Consider the following 27118-nt stretch of genomic DNA (forward strand, 5'->3'; position numbering starts at 1 on the left):
AGGAAGGAAGGTTCAGGGAACCCCTAAATACTGAATTTAGGGGCATTTCAGGTAGGGCAAGGACAGGGACCAATAGGTCCCTGTCCTGGGGTGGGTACACCCCCTAGCCTGCTCCTCTCCTGTGGGAGGGGGGCAGGAGCCTAGCTGTGATTGGGCAGGGCCCCCATCTACACGATGGCCAGGGCCCGGGGTCGTGCTTCACTTCGTCTCCCCCACCTGAGGGTTGGGGTTGGCACAGGCTGGCACACCCCCCTTCCTGACGTGGTTTTTCCCGCCAGTCTTCTCACCAGAGTGGGGGTCAGGACTGGTGGGGGACAGTTGCCGGGTACAGCAAATGGTCTGGAGAAGCTTACAGAGGCGGCATGCCTTTGAAGCTTCCCCTGCCCATCCTGGGGTAGGGGACCTAGCACCTCGCCCAGGATGTGCATTGTTGCAGGCCCAGGAGAGCGGGGGGGGCTCTCCACCCAGGGGTCCAGCAACAGGTCTGCTGTGTAGCAGCCTCTGCAGCCACTCAGCCCAGACGTGGATTGAAGGTTAGGTTTTCAGAGGCTATCTCTAAGATGCCCTCTAGTGCATTTTACATTACATCCCACACTGGCATCAGTGTGGGTTTAATGTGCTGAGAAGTTTGATACCAAACTTGTCAGTCTTCAGTGTAGCCATTATGGTGCTGTGGAGTTCGTAATGACAACCTCCCAGCACCATATACTCTAAATGGCACCGCTGCACTTACAGTGCCCAGGAATGGCCCTGGGTACTGTAGGGGCACAGGGCTCATGCACCTGTGCCCACACCTCTGGCATAGGGTGCCCAGCTAGAGGGGTGACCGAAGTATGCCAGGGCAGTGGGCTCTGTGGGCATGGCACACAGGAATGTGTGCCATGTCGACTCTTTGTTTAGTCCTGTACCTAGACACTCAGCATGCAAAGGCAGTGTGTGGGTGTTAGGGTAGAGGGCCCCTGAGGGTGGCACACTAAGTGCTGCAGCCCTCAGGGGTCTTCTCTGGTCACCATGCCCTGGGTACCTAGGGTGCCATTTACTAGGGGCTGACAGGTGGCCAGAGATGCCAATTGGGTTTTAGTTTCAACACAGATTTAGGCAAGGAACACGGGTACCTGGTTGACAGGAACCCAGGGCACACTCAGTCAAAGCACATCAAGAGTTCAGAAAAAAGTGGGGGCATACCAATGCAAGAAATATGGCACTTTCTCACAGGAGGGGGGGGATTACCTGAAATGAGTGATTGTTAAGGAAAGATTCAAACCATGTCAAGGATTTGCCTTGTATAAGAATATCATAATGGTTTTGGAGAAGCACCTTATGCAATATGGTATCAAAGTAAACACTTAGATCCAAGAGAATAAGGGCAAAGGAACCGCCTTCACCCGCAGCTCTATGGAGCACTTCCGTCAACACCAAAAGAGCAGATTCCATACTATGGGAGGGCCTGAAGCCGTTTTGGTATCTATCCAAAATATAGTCGAACTTTAAGAACTTGGTCAGGAGAATGCTGACGGGATTTTCCACAATTCTGGGTAAAAAGTAAAGTAGGGAGATGGAACGATAATTTTCAGGTTTAGTTAGATCCCGATTCACTTTCTTCAAAAGGGGGATCACTTTTGCATGCTTCCAAGCCCGAGGTATGATGCCCAAGGTCAGAGAGAGGTTGGCAACCTCTAGGAATCATGGGCTCAATAAGTTTTAAAGTTTCAGTTTGAGGAGGTCTTCGGGACAGCCAGATTTCACTTTATTGCTTAAGAGTCGTTAGAGAAGCAAAACCAAGTGAAGCAAATTCATTAAGTTCTGCCACATTTAGCTCTGTCATATTTAATCCATGAATGAGAGATTGACCATAAATCGCATTTCTTAGTCCTGAAGGAAACAACCTGGATTTATAACATGTTTGCAAAAATCATTATGGTGAACTGAAGCCGAGTACTCTCAGGTGTGGCCCTTACTTCGTAATAAAAAGCACTCAGGCTCACTAGCATTTAGCTGTAGCCGATTCAGGTTCACTGTGTAATATCTTTGTTGTGAGATAGAATGACATGTGCTGGCCCTAGTGGTAAAGAATATCTGCTCTTATGCTATTTGAAGTCTCAAAGGTTTTAACATAAAGACAAATTAATAGGGTTGGAGCATACTTGCTATGCAAATGCAAGACACTAATTTATATTTTATTAACAGTTCTGCAATAGAGAACAGAACACATGATAGAGTTAAACAATGCTCATGTATAGTTGTCTGAAGACTCAATCATGAGAAAGCAACAAGATGACCATCAGTTTGTAGCAAGAATGTAAAGATTTTGGATATGCAAGCTAACCAACACACACTCATCTTAAGAGCCAAGAGGTGAAAGAAGCTCACACATCAGAGGCTAGACTACAAAAACGTGGAGAAGAACATCAAAGTTCTGGTAATAAAAAAAAGATTAATTCCCTGGCTCTCCCCTCTTGCGTTATTTATTATGCAATTATTATGAAATTGCAATAGAAGTTAGACTGTTCACTTTAGGTTCCTATTTTGTTCCTATCATTCCATACAAAATAATCAGGCTGCCCATCCTCCTAATCATCTTTATTATCATGCATTCTCAATGGGTACAATGGGGGCATACCTTTGCCACTTGTAAGACTTGAGATGGATGCAATACAGACTGGTACAAGCAATATAAATAAGCAAAAGGATGATGAAAATGACCCGTGTATACTTAATCTTCATCTTGCCAACCTCTAAAAATACTTTCCAATCACGACTAAGCACTTTCAAATGATGTAGCATCTTTAAGATATGCAATTGTGCCCAACTCTCATGTAGTTGATCAATCTGTTATTGTATACCTAAAGAGGCATTTTGAATGACATTACAACATTCTGCACCTATGATAGCACAAACCCCACCTCGGGCAAGTAGGATAAACTCAAGAGATATTCTGTTCTGTAACATCACAGTTCATCGTGCTTCCAAATGATCAGAGAACAAACCAGCATCAATCACAGTTTTGTTCCCTACCTCTTCTAAAAATGTGGCTACTTGTTGCACTTTGTAGAACATAGATGTACTGCTTGTACTGCTTGTACTGGTGCAGAAAGTTGTTGGTATTGATAGAGCATTTGTTCCAGCGTAGGGCTCAGTATGGTTAAATGATTCACACCAACTGCATGCTCCTTCCAGACACAGCCACACAGTGATCCAAGCAAGCAGGATTGCAGCGCAAATGGCCAGCCAGACCCACCAAGGATTTGGTAGCTCACAGACTTCCAACAACCAAGTTTGCAGGATGTAGCTCTGATAATGTCGGTATAGTGCAGATGCAGGGGCACTTTAATAGGCTGATGCAAGAGAACTGTGGCTCATTGGAGTAAATGCAGGGTTAGGAATGACTCAAATTCCAAGAGCTCTGTTGCATCTTACAGCAGGTGAAGGAGCTCTTCGCGTTGCAGGTTCAGGAGTGCTTCCGTTTGCTAGTTTGGTGTCTCTCTTGGTTCAGTGGTCCTCTTGCAGTTCCATGGATGCATCCTAGCAGGCAATCCATAGCACTTCACAATGGTGTTTGTGGTGAGCAGAATGTAGTAGAGGCCTTGTCGCCAGGGTAGGAGTGTAATGTTTGTTGATGGATTTTTACAGGTATTCAGTCTCCGGGCTGAAGATCATGGCAGGTCTCTGCCAGGCTGGGTAACAAGATAGCTCTGACCTGAGACAGAAGCTGTTGAGACAGTGATCCAGTAGACTGCAGTTCACTAGAGTCACATTATCATTTAAATGCTTGTCAGATAGGGGTGGCAGGAAGTAGAATGGAGAACCCTGAAATGATCTCATAATAAATCAGCTCAGTCTTTTGGATAGGGGCACTCAAATTGACCAGAATGTGAAAGGTTGAGCGATGGCTCACTTAAGCCCAGCTTCAGCACAAATCTTAGATATTTTGCTTCTTGCGTTATCTTTGTAAATCAACCTTCCCAGGGGACTCTTTTTGATAAGTACAATGAAAATGTTGTTTAATCCCTAGGGGGTTACAGGGTCCCTGAACTACATATGACATAATGTGGGTATCTTTGCCTCTTCTAAACTGAAGAGGGATTTTATAAACTTTGATATGAAGTCTTAGATCAGCTTCTTAGCTACAGTGTCAGCCCAAGAAGATTGGTAGGCTCAATCTATCCTGATCATGTGCCCATTAGAACTAGAACATGAACATAAGAACAACATCTAGGTGTTTAAATCCTGTCTTTTTGCGCATGTACAAAGTGACCCTGCATGGGTGGATGGGCTTTGGGTGTGGTTTTGACACCCTTACCCACTTTGAAGGTTTGGCACAAGCCACAGGTATGACAATACTGTTGGGCAATTGAATGAAGCAGGGAGCAAACTAGTGGGAACCTGTGGTGCGAACCATGCAGTGTTTACTAATATGGGCAATGGCATGGTATAATTGGACTAAATTAGGAAGCAGTACTCTGAGCGTGACCATTCTCCCTTGCTTGTTTGTCCCTTCCACACTCCATCAGATTCTCTTATGTCTTTTTATCTTATCCCTATATTATTTTCACTATCAAAGGCACTTTCCTGTAAATTAGTAAGAGCCTTTAGGATGGTCATAAGAGGTTCAGCAACCTGGGATACACATAAAGTGAATTCAGCATTGGGAGACAAAAAAGCCTTTGTAGCAATTTGATCAGCAAAATCATTACCCTTGCACACTTCGTCCTGAGTAGATTGCTGTGCAGCACGATTGACAATAGCAACGAGTCCTGAAGGAACACAGTCCCTGACCTGACAGCCTACATTTGATTTTCCCCCAAGTATATTATCTTCCTAGGGAGCCTACCTCATGTTTAGTATTCCATTGCACTCAAGCTAGGTTCACGCTCTACCTATATCAACATATACATACAAACATACCAGCAAACTTTTTACATGAGTACCAATTTTGGAAGGGGCTCCCAAAGAAGAGTCTGAAATCCTGGCCACCCCAAAATGAATATTTAGATTCAGGGAAAATAGTTAAAGTTTTCTGTGCAGCTAGGACACAAGCATAAGTGAGGTCTACCACACCCACCTACTTCAGCAAAATGTGCATTCAGTAAGCATCAACTCTCTCTTATTTTATGTAGGGTATACTTGGCATAACCAGCAACCAAAGTTCCCTTTCCTAAACATGAACCATCAACATAATATGCATGATCGCAATAGGGCAAATGTGCATTAGTGTGGTCAATAAGACATTTGGTAATGTGGGCCGCTGTCAGGGGGAAATATCCTTTACAACGAAACTTTTACAACGCAGTGCTTTTACAACGCAGGTTTTACAACGAAAACCATTACAACGCATTGCGCTGGGGGGCGCTCTAGGTTAGGGAATAGATTTAATTTACTATCCAACACCTTCCCTAGTGTTCACGGGGACTGGAGTTGGAATAGTAAATTAAACTATTCACTATCCAGCACCCCAAAGCGCTATGCGTTGTAAAGGTTTGCATTGTAAAAACCGCGTTGTAACAGCATGCGTGGTAAAAGCATGCGTTGTAACGTCATACATCCGCTGTCAGGATACCATCATGAGGTTCCCTATCAGTAGTCAAAGAAAAGAGGGAAGCATGGTTCAAAAAAGGACCTCATATTAATGGTATATGAGAGCAGATAGCAATAATATTTCATATCTTGACAACCTTGACATGGACAGGTTCTGCGTTTTGGTAATCAACAATAAGCAGCCACACACGATGAAATATGACAACAGTGGAAGGTGATCCTAATAGTTTTGACATTTCAACTAGATAGGCAGCATAACTATGATAAGCCGGTAAGATGGCGTTGTGCTGTTATGGTATCAAGGGCTGTCAGATCCAGTTTGGGTGGCCACAGGGCCAGTGGCGGCTCCTCCACTATGGCGGAGGAGCTTTGTCGCCCCTGACAGCTGCGTAAAAAATAAATGAAAATAAAACAATAATAACCCCGGGTTTATTATTGTTATATTATGTTTCCTGGCCGAGTCTTTGGGGCTTGGCCAGGGGAATGACAGGCACCAATGGGGAGTGGTATGCACTGCTATCAGTGCGCATGTTGGTTTGGCCGGCTGTCTAAGGACTATGTAATTGCATGAAGTTTAAGTAAACTTATGCAAAACTCTGCATCATAAATCAAAAATCAGATCATTCATTCAGCACTATATTTTGGTATGAAATGCATCCTTGCATCAATGATAGACATGAGGACACATTTCACAGTTAAAATATAGCAAGAAAAACAGAAGCGATGCGAGCAACTGCCATTTGCGTTATTTATGAGCGCTTGCAGCAAATTTTGCCTCACAAAGCACCACATTACATGACATGGTTTAATCGCGTAATTTCAGAAATGTTATGGAACAAATGTAACATGAAGCACCAACATTTACTCAAAATTACGTCAGCATAATTAGTATCTAGTTGGCAGGTGAGGCAGGGCTGAAGGGAAAAGTGTGTTGGTTTGTAACTGGATCCAAAGAGAAGGACACAGGTTCAGTGCTGTAGTAAGAAACAGGCGTTTTATAATTGCCTACTGCAGCAGATGTTTCGTCTGAGACAGGTAATTTCAGATGATTTCAATGCAGACCTCGTAGTACCAGTATCAATATGATACAAGGTGGGCTTTCCATTAATAACACATTATACGTGCAGTCCCTATTGATATAATGGGGTTACATTTACAAGTAGTAAGCAGTTTGCTCTCATTTGGTTGTCCTAAGAAATAGAGGGCCTGATTTAGAGTCTGGTCCTGGGAAGCTTGATTTCGGTCCAGGGAAGACATGGCTTGGCAGTTCGGGCTGGACTGTTCCCATGAGGCACAGGGTCAGACTGATTTGCATATGGCCATGTCTGAACAGGGATGGCGGAGTGAGCTAAAGAACGGTGATGGATTAAACCCAGATCAGTTGACTGGGGGTGAGTGCTTGTATTGTCATCGCTCCGTCCATCACCACCTTTGGTTTTTCTTTGACGGGTATTCAGTTACAAATGTGATGGATATCCTGTCTGCCATCTTGCAAGTGCCACAGGAGATAGGGTATTTGTAGTAAGGCGAACAAGATATCTGTGTGTCATGTTTGTGAAGGAGTAACAAATCGGCCAAACTCCGAATCAGGCTCAGAGTATCAATTTGTGGGCGTGAGGTGAACTCAGTTTGCTCAGGGGGATCATGTGAGGTAGGGGCACATTTGGATAATCTCGTTTACAGTCCCCGAAATGACCACAGTTGAAACACGAAGAACCACTAGGCAGGCCAGAGTCTCTCCTTCCCCACTTTATACCTCCAGCAAAAGCCCTTGAATGAATGCAGCCTCAACAGCTTCTTCATCGGTTTCCATAGCATTTATAGTATCAGAATAATGATCACACCCATCTTTCAAGCGATCAAGTCAATCAGCAGCGGTTTTCCCTATGTACCGTTTGCAATTATTTATCTTGGTACAAACAGCTTTAACAGGACACACTTCAGCAACACTATGCATCCATGTATCTCGAGCACGAATAGAAGCAGCTTCATCAGTGGGTCCTTGACATGGCAAATTAGCTTTGACTTACTATCAGTGTTTTGAGTTTTCTGCCAAAATACCACGTAGCAATTAGCTAACCAAAGCCAATTGGGTTTATAGTTTTCACAACATGATTGTAATCCTTCTTGAAGCTTATGTGGGTTATTGTGTGTTCTAGGAAATTGTAAGGTGCTGTTTAGGAGATCAGATGGGGACCATTGATTAAGAATGGTCATGATTAGTCTACTAGTGGTAGGAGGACATCTGGTTGGATGTGCAAAAGTCATTTTTGTCACCCCTGTTTTTCTGACTAGTTGAGGGAGTGTGCCAACGAGTCGGGATACTCTAACAAGCTCTCGCCCCTTTTCTACATCCCTTGAGGACCACAAGATCAGCCACTCAAATGCACTGCTTCAGAACAGTGTGGACCTGAAAGAGATAGCATCCAAAGTGTCAAGTGGGGTTTCATAGTGTCAGCTTTCTCTCATGAGCTAGTCGCAGTATTGCTTGCCACATTTGTCACCCCTCCATAGCCCCTTACCCCGTTCCCAAATGCTCCTTGTGGCATACCCTCTTTGTAGTTTGCCAGTATGGGGAAACTCAAAACTGTTAGAAAGTCCTTCTACAGTTTGGCGGGTTTCAGTGGGTGGTGCAGTCTGGGCACAAGCCCTAGCTCTGTGCCTCAAATGACTAATTTGGTATCTCATTGTCTTGTGGATGTTTTTCGATCCCTGCACCTGAGATTCCTTTTTCACACCTGAATAGCCTATGAATTGCAGGTTCAGTCAGCCAGAGAGACCCCTAGAGAACTGGATTAGACACAACACGTATCACAGTAATTCATAAACTGTTGTCAAATTGAGAGTATGTGATAGAGTTAAGGAAAGGGGTCATGCAGGTGGTTGAAGACTGGGATTTTGATGATAGAAAAAGGCAGCCTTCAGTATGTAACATGAATGTAAACATTGCAGCTGAGTAAACTAAACAGTACTTTCTCGTGAGGGAGCCAATCGAATGCCAGCACCCCCTGGTGTGCCAAAGCCTAGCTACATCAGTGGAGTGTTGCTGAGTTTGTGGCCGGACTGCAGAGCAGTACACTGTGTATGTGTGGCTGCAAGAACAATCTGGCCACAAACTCAAAACCTTTCTACGCCACAGACTGGAGTGTATGCAGAGTTTGTGGCTGAACTGCATAGCCCATAACGGTTGGGGTCTCTTCCTTTTTACTGGACGAGACAAGGACAGTGTCCACTTCTGCCTCCGCCCCCTCTTTCTTCCTCTTCTTCCCTCTCTTTCTATTGCGCTCCTCCTCACTTGTAGAAAACCGTGATTGGTCTTTCCTCTCCTTGATGTACTGTCCGAAGACACGGTCTAGTGTCTCAGTTCTTGTGTAATCATACATCTAACACCCACCCACCACCAGGCGTCACAGGTCATGTGACACTGGCCAATAAAGGGGCCGAGCGCACGTGCTCTGGGCCCATTACCTATCCCCATACTACGATGTTCGTGTCTCATTCAGCTATCTACAGAATGAGGGCCTAGCGCCCTCACCAAACCCTACAATGGCAATGAGGCGGTAACGCAATGCCATGCGTGCCAGCTGAAAGGAAAACATCGTGGGGGAAGAGGAGAGAGCTGAGAGGCGACGTCGCGCGCCCCCCCTCCCCCACAGGATCGGCGCCGGCCTGCAGTGAGGCCCGCGGGGCGTGTGCCGTGCCCCGGGCCTGGATGCCACACGAGGTGACCGGGAGCTCACCCCGCACCTCACGTCTGCCAGACGATAAGCAGACTGACCGGTGCCCACCCGAGTCTGCTGCGCTGAGAGGCGACCACCGCAGAGCCCACCTGCGTGGTAGAACAGGCTGGCTGAAAGTGAGCCCCAGCGCTGGAGAAGCGGACCGGGCAGTGCCCACCTGCGCCGGCCGCACCCGAGGAAAGCCAGCGGAGCCCACCCGCCACGGACGTAGATATTGAAAAGGCCCGTGGGCCTGAGGTGAGCCCGGACGCTGTGGGGTGCCTGCAAGGGCCGCGCGAGCCAGACGCGACCCCCCCTCATGAAGTTATGTTGAGCGGAGCCCACCCGCGTGGCAAGAGTAGCCGTTGGCCGAGGGAGGCGACACGCAATGAAGCACGGCCAGCGGAGCCCACCCGCGGCCTGCTAGGAGCGTCCCCAGTTCCCGCCGCGCAGCGTGTGTAGTGTGAAGCTGCGGCGGCGAGAGAACAGTGAAAGCGGAGCCCGCCCGCTGTGGCAGAAAGTAAATTGATAATAAATCAGGACTCGCGGAGCCCACCCGCGGCCAGCCTACAGCGACCCCCGCCGCGCAGCGTATAACGAAGCTGCTGCGGCGGTGGGGTGAAGAAAGAGTGAGGAGACTCGGAGCATTGCCCGCAGCATGAGGTGAGCTGCCGGGCACCAAGACATAAAGCGGAGCCCACCCGCATATGGCCGTAGCAGCGCCAGCCAGGAGAGACGGCTCAGGACGGAGCCAACAGACCCCCAACAGCACCGACCTTTCTGCCCCCCCCCCCCCCCCCCCGCAGATTGTAAGCTAAAGGGCTGCTGCGGGCGGGGAGAGGCGAGAGAATGCAGCGGCTGGAGCAGCGAGTGAGAAAATGGGAAGGCACCTACCTCGGTTGAGTGCCCGTGTGAGTGGGGAGTCCCGATGAGTTGCTGCAGCCAGGCCAGGACCTCGCGCTGGCGCCAGAGAAGAGTTCCAGCAGCAACGGCCATGACCCTTTTCCCTGCAGAGACTGAAAACACTGCCACTCAGTGGCCAGCAGGCAACACTGCAGCCAGCAGAACACTCAAGCACAGAGATGTGTGCAGGAGAAAAGACAGCTTCCAGATAGGCCTGCAGCATGGCGAGTGATCACTACAGCTGTACCCTAGCAGCCCCAAGTGTGCCACAGGACAGCAGACTCCCAAAGAGGACACTCGACAAGCAGAGAGCTCACCGCTCGACAAGGAGAATCACCCAATCCCTGGAGGATGGTGTGACAAGGCGCAGAAGCGCGCCAGGAGTGAAGGAACTTCACACACCATCACAGCACTGCGATGTGCAGGACGGCGCAAGGAGTGACGAAACTCCCAGCACCAGGAGCAGGAGACAGAGCAGAGGCGCAGACCACCTGACGCACAGGGGACAAGCAGAGACCAACTGCAAGCGGAGCGGCACCTGATGGCCACAGGTTGTCGTTGCAACCGCAGGGAAGAAACTGCAGCACCACCACCACGGGAAGAGACAGAGGTCCCAAGACTCCCCAACAAGCAAGTGCAACACAGGGAGGAAGCGCGACGACCGCCAACACTGCTCCAGGATCCCAGAAGAAAAGCAAGCACACCCGTGACATAACGGAAGCAACCTGAACACGAAGAAGCGCGGAGTGGTGACGTAACCCTCCGCACAAGAAGAGCGCTGACAAAAGCGCGCCAACGCTACAGCACCGGAACGGAGCGAACAGGGACCAAACCCAAAGTCAGCAAAGCGTGAGGACTCACGCCGAAGACCACTCCGCTGGTCACCCAAGAAAGCCGACCCCTCAAACGGTCGCACGAAGTATCCTGGACGGTCACACGATGTGACGCACCCAAGAAGCCGGCCAGCCAGATGGCCGCACCAAAAGCCGACCGACTGGGGGTCGCAGAGGGAGGTGACCGAAGCAAGGGTCAACGAACCGTAACACAGCAAGTATCCCGCAAGAGGACCGAAGATAGCCTGCCAGCATCGGCAGAGTGGACCAGCCAGAGGTCCCAGAAGTTCGAACACCAAGACACAGTCCACGATCAGCGACTAACGTACTTCAACTACCACAATGCAACATGTAACGTCTAAAGAGCGGGAGAAGATCGCAACGCCCGGTCCAGTCACAGATGAGTAGAGACAGTGTCCGTGAACCAGGACAAGACCGGATGGAAGCAGGCGGAGTGCACGCTGCCTGGAGAAGTCTGGCCAGGAAGAGGAAGACAGCAAGGTGACCAGACCGCGTTGCGAAAAGGAAGGAGGAAGAAGATGTCCAAGTGGCACGTTTGCCACCACAGAAGAGAAGAGAAGAGAAGGAGAAGAGGTCTGAGTGGCACGTCTGCCACCACCGAAGAGAAGGAAAGGAGAAGAGGTCTGAGAAGCACGACGACAGGAAGACAATGAGAATGGAGTAGAGCAAAGAGGAGTGTGGACCAAGACACTACGACACACAAAAAGGGGAAACACCGAGGAGAACGTGAGAGGTGCACGACAGTCCACACGCACGACCGGGATAAGTAACATCACTGAAAGCAAGCATCCACGTGCGAACCCGACAGTCATCCAGGAATGACGGAAGCGAGCAGGCCGGTCTGTTGGCAACACCCACCTCTGGGATGGAACGGACACAAGGGCCGCGGAAATCCAGGGGCAGAGGCCTCAGGGACACAGGTGGCAGCGGGTCCCCAACGAGAGACGGACTGTTGAAGCTCGCGCTGAAGATCCTGGAAGACCGAAGGTCGCACAAGACGGAACCAGTGCCAACAACACCCTTTCAGGTGGAACTCGGACACGGAGAAGAGGACCCGTAGCGACGTCCTTCAACATGTTGAAGAGGCAAGGCGGCATGTCCACCGGTCCAGTGGAAGCCTGGCAGAAGGGCCTCCGGGTCGTCCAGTGAGAGGGGACACCCACGAGAGAGGGGTATCCGTGAGAGGGATAACCTGCAACTGAAGATCCCGTCAAGGACAGACACCAGTTTAAACCGAGCACTTTGACCAGGACGGTCCAGCGAAAAGTAACACACTTGGGACTCAATATATATGTATACTTCTGCACGTTCACAGGATGTGGAACAGAGCGAGAGAGACTGTAAAGCCCACTTACAAGCTGCAAGTCTGCCAAGGCAAGAAGAGACATCATCGGCAGCAATTGAAGTGACAGGCGGTAAAGAAGACTATGTGGGAGTCGTCGTGATTTGAATTATGGGTTTTGTGTGAACTCTATTTTCATTCCCACAGGTTGGACTTTAGTTAGTGTAATTTTATTTACTACGGTTGGGAGGGATGTACTGTCGGAAGACACTGTCTAGTATCTCAGTTCTTGTGTAATCATACACCTAACACCCACCCACCACCAGGCGTCACAGGTCATGTGACACTGGCCAATAAAGGGGCCGAGCGCACGTGCTCTGGGCCCATTACCTATCCCCATACTACGGTGTTCGTGTCTCATTCAGCTATCTACAGAATGAGGGCCTAGCGCCCTCACCAAACCCTACACTTTCCATCATTCATTTCTTTGTGAAATGGATCCAAAAAAGGAGAAACACTTTTGCAGCAAATGTCTTTGTCTGACATTTTTCTACACCGAAATGCAGCCTCATGAGGAGAGAAAAAGCTTTTAAGATGCAAGCAATAAATACATAACTAAATAAATCAAGACAGAGTAGTCGCAAAGTGGCCAGTTTGGTTTTATTTACACCCAAAAACATTAGCACCACCTTTCAGAGTTTGCCAGTGAAGCGCTACTTTTATTTTCATGTCGTTAGCTTTTCAAGCAAATACACTCATTGATTTCTGAATAATGAGTGTAAAAGCATGATGGTGTATTCCCTGTGAATGTTTGCTTTTTTCCAGTACACTTTTACTTTTTTTCAGACAGCATATTACTCTAGTCTAGTGCATAATTTAAATTGAGTTGCTTCCAGGTGTTTATAGCAGGGCACAATTGAGTTGTAGCTGAAGGCAGTGTGTTTCTCTCAGTGGGGCAGGATGGTGTTCAGTGAGGAAGAGGATCTGGCACTCTGTGCCGATGACAGAAACTGCAAGTCTCTGACACAAATGGCTTGTGATAGCACTTTTAAGCGTATTTGGGACATTCAGCAAATGGCAAAATTTTCAGATGAATGTAATGTGTTGGCCAATAACAACTGAGTGCATGTGTGCATTGTCAATTTAAATAAATGTGGAAAAATATTAGCAGCAGCGTCAACTTTTGCTTGTGGCAAAAATAAATGTGGATAAATACAGATAAAATGCCCAAAAAAGAAATATGGATAAATACAGATGGAAATGGCAAAAAAATAAAAAAAATACCATAAAACTGGAAGCCCTAATTATGACACATAAATTGGTTAATGCAATCATTGCAGATCTGTTTGTGAGACCAGAGAGTCACAATATTGAATCCTGCTTGGTACTGTGCAGAATAGTAACTTGAGTATTTCAGTGCAATGATGACCCAGCAACTAACCGAAAGCACTGCAGTGGCGTAGGAAAGGTGCGGGGGGTGGGAGGGCAGTCCACCCCGGGTGTCCTCCTCCTGCTCCTCCCTGCTGTCTCAGGGGGCGGCATTCGCGGCCATAGGGATAGCTACACCACTGCAGCACTGTAAATATTTAAGAAATTCTTTTAAAATTTTATTACACACAGTGTAAGATAGGCTGCCACTCAATGATTTAGTGCATATGATAAAACAAGTTCTTTCCTACAATACATATTAGTAATAGCTAACTAGATTGTACAAGTGCAGACAATTTCACTAAAATGACACTTCCCAAACCTCAGCATCCTTACATTATCTATCAAAAACAATAGATGTTTCTCATCATGATACTTCAAGTGACTCCTTAAATTAAAGCACTTTAAAGATCCCTCCCTGTCAACACCATCCAAGAATCCAAATGCCCATTAACAATTCAGGAATGGTTGTTTTTAACCCCACATCACAAGGCACCTGGCCAACTTTGACCTATGTTAAGATGCTGATGTCCTCTAGAAGAGTTGATGGGGTGTCAAGGAGAAGGCCAAAAGGGTCATATTCAGAGTACTGATCACGCTGACCCCTTAGGCCTGAGATCAATGGCCTTCGAGAAAGCTAACCGGGGCAAAATTCATGGAAATCACCAAAGAGATGGTCTTTAGAAGGGGGCTCAATGTGGAGTCTAATCTTTTTCTTTACAAATGTACAGAGACAGCTTCCTCACATCCTCAAAGAAATGCCCTGAAGAAGGTGTTGAGAAATGCAGACAGTTTTTTTAAGTGCCTCTTCTTTCATTAGTGCCGTAGGTGTATTGGCACTGGGGCAATGGTCTGAGTGACCACTGCACCACAATTAAGGAAATGTTAGAAGCAAAAGGGGGTGGTAAGCCATTTTCCTTGTTAGCATTGGGGTCCAAGTGCCCCCTTTCTGGACAGGGAACAGGTCCCAAGCAACATGGGGTGAGATATGGCCCAGTAGTGTGGCCAGAAGAGTAGGAATTATTGGTACTGCAGAGTCAGTGGTACCAGGGGTGTGAGGGCCCAACTAAACTCCTATTTTGGCTGTTGTACCATCATCCCTTGCCTGTATTAGGGTTCCATGCACCGTCGCTATGCCAGTGTTGCTTTGGGCATTGAACCAACGGCCCAAGAGAGGTGAACAATGAAGAAGAGGAGACGCTTTACCTTGAGCTTCAGAGAGATGGCAGTAAGGAAGCTGGGGTAGTTTAACAAGGGGCATAAGAGACCGCCTGCTTCACAAGGCATTAACTCTCATTAGTGAGGCAGGTGCAGTGGACCTGGGGCCAGGAGTTTGAAGGGCCCATTGCATCACAATTACATCTGTCTTATTTTATAATTGAGGCATGGTGGAGAGCATTAGGGCTGACAGCATCTTTGCTGCAAAGAGACGGGCAACATTTTTTCTGAATGCTGATTTAAAAAAAAGTCAGACTCTGTTTTATGATCGGAGTGATGGCCATGCTTGGTGGGGAAGGGGTGAAAGAGGCAGAGGGGATAGCTTGCTACTCTGGGCTGCGGCTATCATAAGTGCATTTGGTGCAGTTGCATTGGGGCCTAGGAGTGTGAGGGTAGTGTTCTGTCTACTTCAGAATATTTAATGCACTTATTCATTTTTATGTCTCATATTTAGTGTGGGTTTTGAGATACAGATTTTTTTTACCCTTGAATTGATATCATATCCCCTGCCCCCTGCACTCAGCCCTGCCCTTTCTGCCTCCCCCCCACCAAGTCTTTCCATAAAGTTTTGAAGGGGACCGATTCCAAAATATTTTGGGTAGGCAGGCTCACAGTAAAAAAGTTTAAGGTCCTCTGCTTTAGAAAAAAATATTATTCCACACTATAAATATGAGAAGGTTTATTGGCTTTCTAAATAGATATTAAGGACTATCGATCTAAATATCTAGAAATTATCTAGAGACGTTGATTTCATATCTGAGGCCAAAGGTTGAAAGAGCTGTTTCACCTGAGGATCAGGCATCATTTCCACCTAAGGGTAGCTGTATGATCTCTGTAACCTGAGGTATAGCCCTGCTGCAATGCTTAATTTGTAAAATCAAAAAAGAGTTCTGGTGTCCAAAGCTCTAATCAGAAGCCCTCAGCCGGCACTATTAAATGTCAGCATGCTGAATACCAGGCTGCGCAACCTTGAATCCACCTCAGGCCTCTTTAATCCATGGCCAGACTCTGCCTTCCAATTAATCTCAGTCTTGCAGGTTTCTGCTTGTTCTATTTGTGACGTTTTTTTTCTTCATTTTTTTGTCTTCATCCTTCTTTTCTGTTTGTTGTTTTTTATCTTTCTTGGTATGTCTGATGAGGAAAACTAAGTGCTCGTCCCCTAAAGTGAGTGCCAGTGCCCCCCACCTGCAACCACCAGCTCAAATTAAGCATCGCCCTTCCTTCTAAATCTCTGAAATATATATTTAAAGAAGAAATGCCCCGATTTCTGAGGCTGTACTTGTACTGTTTGGATAAACTGAGGCATAGCTCCTCAGCCAATGCCGTTATCTTGGAAGCGAAACTAACTAACTAACTAACTAACTCTCTCTCTCTCTCTCTCTCTCTCTCTCTCTCTCTCTCTCTCTCTCTTTCTCTCCCCCCATCACTCTCTCTCCAGGTGGAGGACCAGATGAGGCTTCTTCAGAACTGCTGGACAGAGCTGCTCATGCTTGATCACATCTACCGCCAGGTGCTTCACGGGAAGGAGGGCAGCGTCCTTCTGGTCACCGGGCAACAGGTGACTGGCTTGGCATTGATGGGCTGTCAGGGGAAAATGTCCTGTAGGAGGATAGTGATTTTGGAAAAGGGGGGTGGTGATGGACAGAGTTTCTGAATGATGCAGAATACTCTTACCAAGTCAAGAGATCATGGTTTTAATCCATCACCGTTTTTTAGCTCACTGCACCATCCCAGCTCAGAACCTGGCTATACGCAAATTAGTCTGTTCCTGTTCCAGTGCATGATGGGAACAGGGCAAACCAAACTACCAAGCCAATTCTTATACTGGGAAGGAAACAAGCTTCCGGGGACCGGTTTCTGGCATCACAGCCTTCTTCGGCCCGGCTTGCTTGAATCCTGATGGTGCAATGAGCAAGGGACTCACGTCTGAGTATACCCTCCCACACATAGTGTGGATAAAACCGATTTTGGAAAAGGGGGGTGGTGATGGACAGAGTTTCTGAATGATGCAGAATACTCTTACCAAGTCAAGAGATCATGGTTTTAATCCATCACCGTTTTTTAGCTCACTGCACCATCCCAGCTCAGAACCTGGCTATACGCAAATTAGTCTGTTCCTGTTCCAGTGCATGATGGGAACAGGGCAAACCAAACTACCAAGCCAATTCTTATACTGGGAAGGAAACAAGCTTCCGGGGACCGGTTTCTGGCATCACAGCCTTCTTCGGCCCGGCTTGCTTGAATCCTGATGGTGCAATGAGCAAGGGACTCACGTCTGAGTATACCCTCCCACACATAGTGTGGATAAAACCGATTTTGGAAAAGGGGGGTGGTGATGGACAGAGTTTCTGAATGATGCAGAATACTCTTACCAAGTCAAGAGATCATGGTTTTAATCCATCACCGTTTTTTAGCTCACTGCACCATCCCAGCTCAGAACCTGGCTATACGCAAATTAGTCTGTTCCTGTTCCAGTGCATGATGGGAACAGGGCAAACCAAACTACCAAGCCAATTCTTATACTGGGAAGGAAACAAGCTTCCGGGGACCGGTTTCTGGCATCACAGCCTTCTTCGGCCCGGCTTGCTTGAATCCTGATGGTGCAATGAGCAAGGGACTCACGTCTGAGTATACCCTCCCACACATAGTGTGGATAAAACCGATTTTGGAAAAGGGGGGTGGTGATGGACAGAGTTTCTGAATGATGCAGAATACTCTTACCAAGTCAAGAGATCATGGTTTTAATCCATCACCGTTTTTTAGCTCACTGCACCATCCCAGCTCAGAACCTGGCTATACGCAAATTAGTCTGTTCCTGTTCCAGTGCATGATGGGAACAGGGCAAACCAAACTACCAAGCCAATTCTTATACTGGGAAGGAAACAAGCTTCCGGGGACCGGTTTCTGGCATCACAGCCTTCTTCGGCCCGGCTTGCTTGAATCCTGATGGTGCAATGAGCAAGGGACTCACGTCTGAGTATACCCTCCCACACATAGTGTGGATAAAACCGATTTTGGAAAAGGGGGGTGGTGATGGACAGAGTTTCTGAATGATGCAGAATACTCTTACCAAGTCAAGAGATCATGGTTTTAATCCATCACCGTTTTTTAGCTCACTGCACCATCCCAGCTCAGAACCTGGCTATACGCAAATTAGTCTGTTCCTGTTCCAGTGCATGATGGGAACAGGGCAAACCAAACTACCAAGCCAATTCTTATACTGGGAAGGAAACAAGCTTCCGGGGACCGGTTTCTGGCATCACAGCCTTCTTCGGCCCGGCTTGCTTGAATCCTGATGGTGCAATGAGCAAGGGACTCACGTCTGAGTATACCCTCCCACACATAGTGTGGATAAAACCGATTTTGGAAAAGGGGGGTGGTGATGGACAGAGTTTCTGAATGATGCAGAATACTCTTACCAAGTCAAGAGATCATGGTTTTAATCCATCACCGTTTTTTAGCTCACTGCACCATCCCAGCTCAGAACCTGGCTATACGCAAATTAGTCTGTTCCTGTTCCAGTGCATGATGGGAACAGGGCAAACCAAACTACCAAGCCAATTCTTATACTGGGAAGGAAACAAGCTTCCGGGGACCGGTTTCTGGCATCACAGCCTTCTTCGGCCCGGCTTGCTTGAATCCTGATGGTGCAATGAGCAAGGGACTCACGTCTGAGTATACCCTCCCACACATAGTGTGGATAAAACCGATTTTGGAAAAGGGGGGTGGTGATGGACAGAGTTTCTGAATGATGCAGAATACTCTTACCAAGTCAAGAGATCATGGTTTTAATCCATCACCGTTTTTTAGCTCACTGCACCATCCCAGCTCAGAACCTGGCTATACGCAAATTAGTCTGTTCCTGTGCATGATGGGAACAGGGCAAACCAAACTACCAAGCCAATTCTTATACTGGGAAGGAAACAAGCCTCCGGGGACCGGTTTCTGGCATCACAGCCTTCTTCGGCCCGGCTTGCTTGAATCCTGATGGTGCAATGAGCAAGGGACTCACGTCTGAGTATACCCTCCCACACATAGTGTGGATAAAACCGATTTTGGAAAAGGGGGGTGGTGATGGACAGAGTTTCTGAATGATGCAGAGTACTCTTACCAAGTCAAGAGATCATGGTTTTAATCCATCACCGTTTTTTAGCTCACTGCACCATCCCAGCTCAGAACCTGGCTATACGCAAATTAGTCTGTTCCTGTTCCAGTGCATGATGGGAACAGGGCAAACCAAACTACCAAGCCAATTCTTATACTGGGAAGGAAACAAGCTTCCGGGGACCGGTTTCTGGCATCACAGCCTTCTTCGGCCCGGCTTGCTTGAATCCTGATGGTGCAATGAGCAAGGGACTCACGTCTGAGTATACCCTCCCACACATAGTGTGGATAAAACCGGTCCCCGGAAGCTTGTTTCCTTCCCAGTATAAGAATTGGCTTGGTAGTTTGGTTTGCCCTGTTCCCATCATGCACTGGGACAGGAACAGACTAATTTGCATATAGCCAGGTTCTGAGCTGGGATGGTGCAGTGAGCTAAAAAACGGTGATGGATTAAAACCATGATCTATTGACTTGGTAAGAGTATTCTGCATCATTCAGAAACTCTGTCCATCACCACCCCCCTTTTCCAAAATCGGTTTTATCCACACTATGTGTGGGAGGGTATACTCAGACGTGAGTCCCTTGCTCATTGCACCATCAGGATTCAAGCAAGCCGTGCCGAAGAAGGCTGTGATGCCAGAAACCGGTCCCCGGAAGCTTGTTTCCTTCCCAGTATAAGAATTGGCTTGGTAGTTTGGTTTGCCCTGTTCCCATCATGCACTGGGACAGGAACAGACTAATTTGCATATAGCCAGGTTCTGAGCTGGGATGGTGCAGTGAGCTAAAAAACGGTGATGGATTAAAACCATGATCTATTGACTTGGTAAGAGTATTCTGCATCATTCAGAAACTCTGTCCATCACCACCCCCCTTTTCCAAAATCGGTTTTATCCACACTATGTGTGGGAGGGTATACTCAGACGTGAGTCCCTTGCTCATTGCACCATCAGGATTCAAGCAAGCCGGGCCGAAGAAGGCTGTGATGCCAGAAACCGGTCCCCGGAAGCTTGTTTCCTTCCCAGTATAAGAATTGGCTTGGTAGTTTGGTTTGCCCTGTTCCCATCATGCACTGGGACAGGAACAGACTAATTTGCATATAGCCAGGTTCTGAGCTGGGATGGTGCAGTGAGCTAAAAAACGGTGATGGATTAAAACCATGATCTATTGACTTGGTAAGAGTATTCTGCATCATTCAGAAACTCTGTCCATCACCACCCCCCTTTTCCAAAATCGGTTTTATCCACACTATGTGTGGGAGGGTATACTCAGACGTGAGTCCCTTGCTCATTGCACCATCAGGATTCAAGCAAGCCGGGCCGAAGAAGGCTGTGATGCCAGAAACCGGTCCCCGGAAGCTTGTTTCCTTCCCAGTATAAGAATTGGCTTGGTAGTTTGGTTTGCCCTGTTCCCATCATGCACTGGGACAGGAACAGACTAATTTGCATATAGCCAGGTTCTGAGCTGGGATGGTGCAGTGAGCTAAAAAACGGTGATGGATTAAAACCATGATCTATTGACTTGGTAAGAGTATTCTGCATCATTCAGAAACTCTGTCCATCACCACCCCCCTTTTCCAAAATCGGTTTTATCCACACTATGTGTGGGAGGGTATACTCAGACGTGAGTCCCTTGCTCATTGCACCATCAGGATTCAAGCAAGCCGGGCCGAAGAAGGCTGTGATGCCAGAAACCGGTCCCCGGAAGCTTGTTTCCTTCCCAGTATAAGAATTGGCTTGGTAGTTTGGTTTGCCCTGTTCCCATCATGCACTGGGACAGGAACAGACTAATTTGCATATAGCCAGGTTCTGAGCTGGGATGGTGCAGTGAGCTAAAAAACGGTGATGGATTAAAACCATGATCTATTGACTTGGTAAGAGTATTCTGCATCATTCAGAAACTCTGTCCATCACCACCCCCCTTTTCCAAAATCTGTAGGAGGATAGTGCCTTGAAATTAACAATGGTGTGAGTAGACAATTGGATAAATGAATCAAGGGACAGCGGATAACTACAACATGATGGGGCCAGTAAAATATTATTTTTGGTTATCTAAGTATATCCTTCTCCAAATGTCCATCAATCCAACCACGGATTGGAATTCATCATCTTTCCAGTAAGCACCAGGTGATATCAGTTCCACAACTCTATTGTATTCACCATATATACTGAATAAACACTATACCAATGTGCCCTCCATTTCAGTGCACCAGTCAAGGGCATCGTCTGTGAGACAAAAATAAACAGAGAGCTCTGCCTTTGACAGAGCTGTGGGCCTATTTCAGTGCATCTGAAAGATACAATTCAGAGATTAATATCATACTGGAAAGGTGGTGCACCAACCAATAGAAAGTACTGCCATGATCAATACCTTTCATTGACCCTTGGTTCTCGGTTCCCTGCAGGTTGACCTGTCGACAATCATCTCCCAGGCTGGTGACACCCTGGCAAGTCTGGTGACACGGACGCATGAGCTGGTCTCCAAGTTTCAGGCCCTTCAGGTGGACCGACCAGAGATGGTGTGCCTCAGGTTCCTGGTTCTCTTCAGCTCAGGTGAGGGTGCTGTAGATGGGATTCCAGGCACCCAATCACACTTGTATTGTTATCATTCCTATCCCTTAACTCACCTGTCATGTGGTTGAAAACTCAAGGTCTCTAGATAATTGAAGAAGAAAATCGATTTCAGTCTGGTATCTTCCAACCACCAATCATATCTATAGACCATTTAAAAAAGACATCCATAAGCATGGCCACCTGGGTGTGTGAAATTTGCGGGGTTTAGTTCCATAAAATGTGCATACTATTTACGAAAATTGCATACTATGCTAAATACACATTAATGGTATCTAGAGTAAATTTTCCTGATGAGAGTATACTTTGCGGAAATAAGTAATGTGAGATATCAGCAGGACACTGGCTCAAGAACCAAATGTCTCATTAAAAGAGAAAATGTCTCATGGCTAACATTTTATCCTCGAACCAGTGCCCGGGAAGCAAAGATCATACACAATTTTGCGTTATGTGACTTGGCAAACATTGCACACATGTCATGTAACACAAAATTTGCGATTTGTGTGAGATTATTCTGGCATAATGAACCTATTACAAACACTCTTTGTTGATCTTCCCTTTTGTGAGTCTACTCAATACTCTCTTTGGGACTTTGGGACATCTCCAGCGTCGATAATTCGGCTTTCCATTGCTGGTCGTATTCTGGTTTTTCCTTCCAGCCATGTTTTGAGGCACCGACATTGGAACAATATGAAAAATCAATCTTGCTCATCTTGGATTTAGAAAACCTCACTTTTCCAGCTTCTGCTGGATTATTATAATCAAGATGGTTTCATGCCTTTGATGTTGTTATCTTGCCTAGTAGGGCCTCGTCCTACACAAGGGTTAATTGAAGCACAAAACCTTGTCTTCATGCGATTTAAAGTTGACATTTCTCCCTCTGCAAGACATAATATCTGACCTTTCTACTTTTTCATAAACCTAGAAAACATAGCAATGTCTATGCCAAGCTGTCCACTCCTCTGGGGTAAACAGGAAGGTTGCTAAATTAAGTAATTAATATTGTCCTACGTATTGTGTCCTACAGCTACAAAGTCTACAAGGAGCTGGCAATATAGCTCAGTTAATATATTAGTTATTGCTAAAATCTCCTGTGGGCTGCACATTAATTGCTTGATTCCCATGAAGGCTGTATAAACTGTCTATTTGCCCAAAGTTGGTAAAATAAAGAATTCACAGTCCACCCTTCCTTCCTCTTTTCCTTCAGATGCAAAAAACCTGTTGGGACTCCCTTTCCTGGAGCAGGTGCAGGAGCAGGTGAATCGCAGCTTGATGGAATATACCACCTGCCACAAGCACCAAGCCGACAAGTTTGGACAATTGCTCCTGCGGCTGCCGGAGATCCGGGCCATCAGTATGCAGGCCGAGGACTACCTGTACCAGAAACACCTCAGCGGAGACCTGCCCTGCAACAACCTACTGAACGAGATGCTGCATGCTAAGTTAGGCTAACACACGCTTCCACGATATGTGGTTAAATATCCATATCAACCTGTAGGACAGCCTTCAGCACTTGAACCGTGGGATGCTGAGAGGATAAACCCCTGCCAATAATGTCTCTATCACTGATGAACACATGCTCCAGCTCAGAGTCTCCCATCGCATGAGTAGGTATAATTGTATCCGTCTTCAAACTTGCATCCTTAGGAAGAAGGAGAGGGTAAAGCGCCCTTATCCACAGGCTGCCTAATCCCAGACTACACCACCATGCATTGTTCACAGTGGATTGATACAGACAAAACACAATCCAAATATTTCTCATATTTGTGCAATGAGCCTGTGCCAGGTTGCCCAGATTATCTGGGGTCATGACTCAGAGCGGGATTAGGGGAAACAATTGCCAGTTTAGATTTGACAAGAACTCCTGGCAAGCATGGCACCTTGTGATGTGACTCTGCATTCAGGACCTAAGACCCATCCACCAAATCATTAAAATGCACATTTCCAAGAAGTATTATTAGAATGTTAAAAAATGACTATATTTTAATGATGCCGAAAAATAAAAGTTGTGTGAATCAGCACAGGAGACCTGTACCTCATGGTATGGGCATGATGACTAGTCAACATGAACTCCCGGACTTGTTTCTTATGGCGGTTGAGCGGTCACTGGATGCTGGTTAAAGGCTGACATGAGCAGAAGGACCAGGGTCTGATGGTGTGTGAGTGGTCACTGCACGCTGATTAAAGGTTGACATGAGCAGCAGAACCTATGTCTTATGGGACGTGACAGGGCCTTGATTGTAGGCGAAGGCAGCGAGCAACTCGGTCTTATGGGAGGAGAGATGCCATCCTACGCTGACAATTATTTAATTAATACTGATGAAAGTGGTTCTTAATGGATTTCAGATATTGACTATGTATAGTATAAGTAGAGGTTTAATTAAAATGACAACAGCAAAGTTTTGTGGAGCTGAAAGAACTTAGAAGCTTTACAAAATGTGATATTTGTCACCTTTGTATAACTTCATACGCATAATTTACTACAAAATAAAGTGTTGCTGATTATTTTTTAAACCTTCTTTTTGATTTGAAAATTCTGTCTTAAAAATTAGAAGTTCTGTGTTTTTTTCTCCTGCGCAGTTACATTTTTGCTGGATTTTTTATCTGCTGTTATTTTCGAAGCTTTTAGAGTTGTAACATTTAATAACAAAACATCATACAAATGGCCAATTCTAACTTCCACTCTGCTAATTATAAGTTAATATTGTGACATGTATCATTCTGTATCCTATAGTATGTAAAATGTAATTTCAGACATGTTTCTTCTGCATCCAAGGAAGATAAGACTGGGGGTGCTTCGTTGTATCGGATGAAAAATGAAGGAATTTCAAACAGGGACTCGCCCAACGAAGCCTAACTGGGAATCCTTTGGAAGAGATGTGGCCTCTTAAATTAGGAGGATGTCCTAAAACAGGTACACTAGAATCCCTAGTGTGACACTGTGCTGACTGACTAGTGTTTGGGGGACTCTGGGTGTTTTCTAGTATGGCATCAAGACATATTGCATAGCAACAAACACATACCCCTGAAACAAGCCTCAGCAAAATGCGTTGCCAATGCTCCCTTTTACGGATTTTTCTTTGATATCAGATAATTAAGGATTGTTATGAATAATTAGAATATTTAAATCGTTTCAATTTTGAAAGCATGAGATTCTGAAAAATTCTAGAAATATGATATTGTAAATTAAACATTGCTAAGGTCTGTGAAGAGGTAAGTGTCCAGAGTGGCTCAATGTCCTACACATCACTTTCTTCTGCACTCTTCTCCTTTGCATTAGACACGTGTGCCCTTTCTACCCACATCTCTCTGTCTGAAGTCCCTCAATCTGCATTCCACATACTTCATCCTATTCCTCTCCGTTACAGTTTTTCACTCTCTCGTTCTTCATGTACTTTGTTTTGTCTCCTCCACTACTACTTCTCTCATACACACCTACACAGACCTTCCCCACCTACAAATGATGCATTTTCTTTTCTTTTGGCACTGCCAATTTTTCAACTTCTATATACTTCCTTTACACAATTTCCCCATAAATGTGTAATTTCAAGTTCTACATATGTGACCATCACTCTATGCATTCTGCAGAGTCCTAGGATTGGATGAGCCTGTCGTTTGAACATCTATTGAATCCAGTGATTTGCCCTGTAAGAAGCTCGACCTGCCTTCCCCCTTAGATCTAGAGCTCAATCATGCCCTGTCAGGAACACCCATCTAAAGCCTGAGCTCACCAGGCGTCTAGAGGCCACTCATTTTCCAGTGTGAACTATACAGGACTCATAAGTTGCATGAAAACAAATCAACAGAAAGCTTCTGCATATAGTAAATACTCCTGGTCAATTCAGACCAATATAACACACAACATGAAATAAAACGTGTAAAATGTAAACAGGGACTACATCCCTGACATGGACTGCCTATACTCATTATCCAAGAACAGGATCTGGATATTGCTGAAAAAGTAAAGGAAACAAATGTCTAGCCCACTAGGCACCCATTTTAACATCAGATTTGTATTACTGTTGCTGCTCAGCACAGAAAAAACGCGCCCCACTGAAAGCCCTGACTGGAAGAGACACAAAATGTCCAGGTCTTAGAACAAAGTCAGCCTCAGGTTGACTCAGCAGAAATAAACAGTCACTCCTTGAAGTCACAGAGGTTCTTGCTCCACTGATTTTGGGCTGAGCGCAAAGCTTCCCTTTAGAAGACTGGAGAGAAAACAGAAAATAGCAGCCCAGTGTATTGTGTGATCTGGCAAGCTATGACACTCGTTATGCTCAGGAAATTCTGATTCGGGCAGTAACTGGACTTACTCGCCAAATCAGAATTACATGGTGGGTGTGATTATCGCACCTTCTGGGTTTTTCGCAGGACACCCAAGTAAAACCAAGAGTAATTTATCTGGAGAAAAATGCTAAGAATGTGGAAAAAGCATGCAGAAATCAGCCCAGAAACACCAGTTACAGAAGTTATTCCGCATTCCAGGCTCAAACGCTTGTAATTATGCAGTGATAACACCCCTGAACCCCTGGACCTCAGCGCACCATTCAGTATTGTGAATACAATTTTTCTGTAGCCAGCGCATTTTGTTCTCCCTGAACTTATTTAGGGCTATATAACTTTCTAGATCAAACTCCAATCTCAGGTCGTTGAACAATAATTGTCACTCAAAATGCTGCCTGCAAACAAAAGTGGATATTAGTACGCCATTTGCTTACGTATTTAATTCAATATTCTGTGTTCAGAAATAGATGGTAGTACTTCTGTGTTCCCTCTGATATATAGTCGGATGGTCCCGTGCTTTCAGAGTGAGGGTGTCAAATATTGTTCAACAGCCTTAGAATGGACTTTGATCTAGAAGACCTGAAGAAGTTCAGAGAGAATGAAACACGTTGGCTACAGAAAAAGATTACTCTTCAGGCTACAAACAAGTTTTGGTTAAAATGCTCTTCCAATAAAATAACTTTAATAACTACATCAGTGGATCGTCTCACACTTTGTGTTATCATTGGTTGCAAAGACTCATTTGTATTTGTTCAATGCTGATTTGTATAACTTTGCTGAGTGCTGAATTGTGTTAAATAACCCAAGGTAACCCTTCAATAACCTCCTACAACAATGCAGCCATAACATGGTAGATTAGAACACAGTGCACTATGTGAAGGGTTTCCTAACAGAAGGTGTAACTGTCCTGCTTGGAAGGTCCAGCTCTAATCCAGGTTAATAGGAGACATCTGCCTCAGAAAGTGATGTGATGCACAGAAAATAACACATTCTTAGGATGGTTATTGCTTCTGGGTACAGAGAAAATCGAATAAGAGCAGAACTCCTAGAACCTGGTCAATGGTCAGGGGCTGCTTACACCATCTCCACCCTGGATGTGCTCTGTACCTTGCTAGCATGCCAAGATTAGTTTGAGGATTGGGGAAACTGGGAAGGCAGCACAGGTGAGTCTTAAGATCGCCATAACGTTATAACTCAGCCAGAATCCAGTAGTTATTATGACTC

The 27118-nt window shown here is 46.0% G+C and overlaps 1 protein-coding gene across 1 annotated transcript in view; it reads left to right on the forward strand.

Annotated features, from left to right (window-relative positions):
• Positions 1–24124, forward strand: part of LOC144823711 (nuclear receptor subfamily 5 group A member 2-like) — a 50859-nt gene extending 26735 nt beyond the window's left edge. Inside the window, exons 5-7 of the mRNA XM_078682463.1 lie at positions 16378–16497; positions 21445–21592; positions 22818–24124. Of these exons, the coding sequence (XP_078538589.1) occupies positions 16378–16497; positions 21445–21592; positions 22818–23062 (513 nt within the window). The 3' untranslated portion in view covers positions 23063–24124. The remainder of the gene's footprint in view (positions 1–16377; positions 16498–21444; positions 21593–22817) is intronic.
• The last annotated feature ends 2994 nt before the right edge of the window (positions 24125–27118 follow it).

The sequence above is a fragment of the Lissotriton helveticus genome, chromosome 1_1 (genome assembly GCF_964261635.1).
Source record: "Lissotriton helveticus chromosome 1_1, aLisHel1.1, whole genome shotgun sequence".
Lineage (NCBI taxonomy): Eukaryota > Metazoa > Chordata > Amphibia > Caudata > Salamandridae > Lissotriton > Lissotriton helveticus.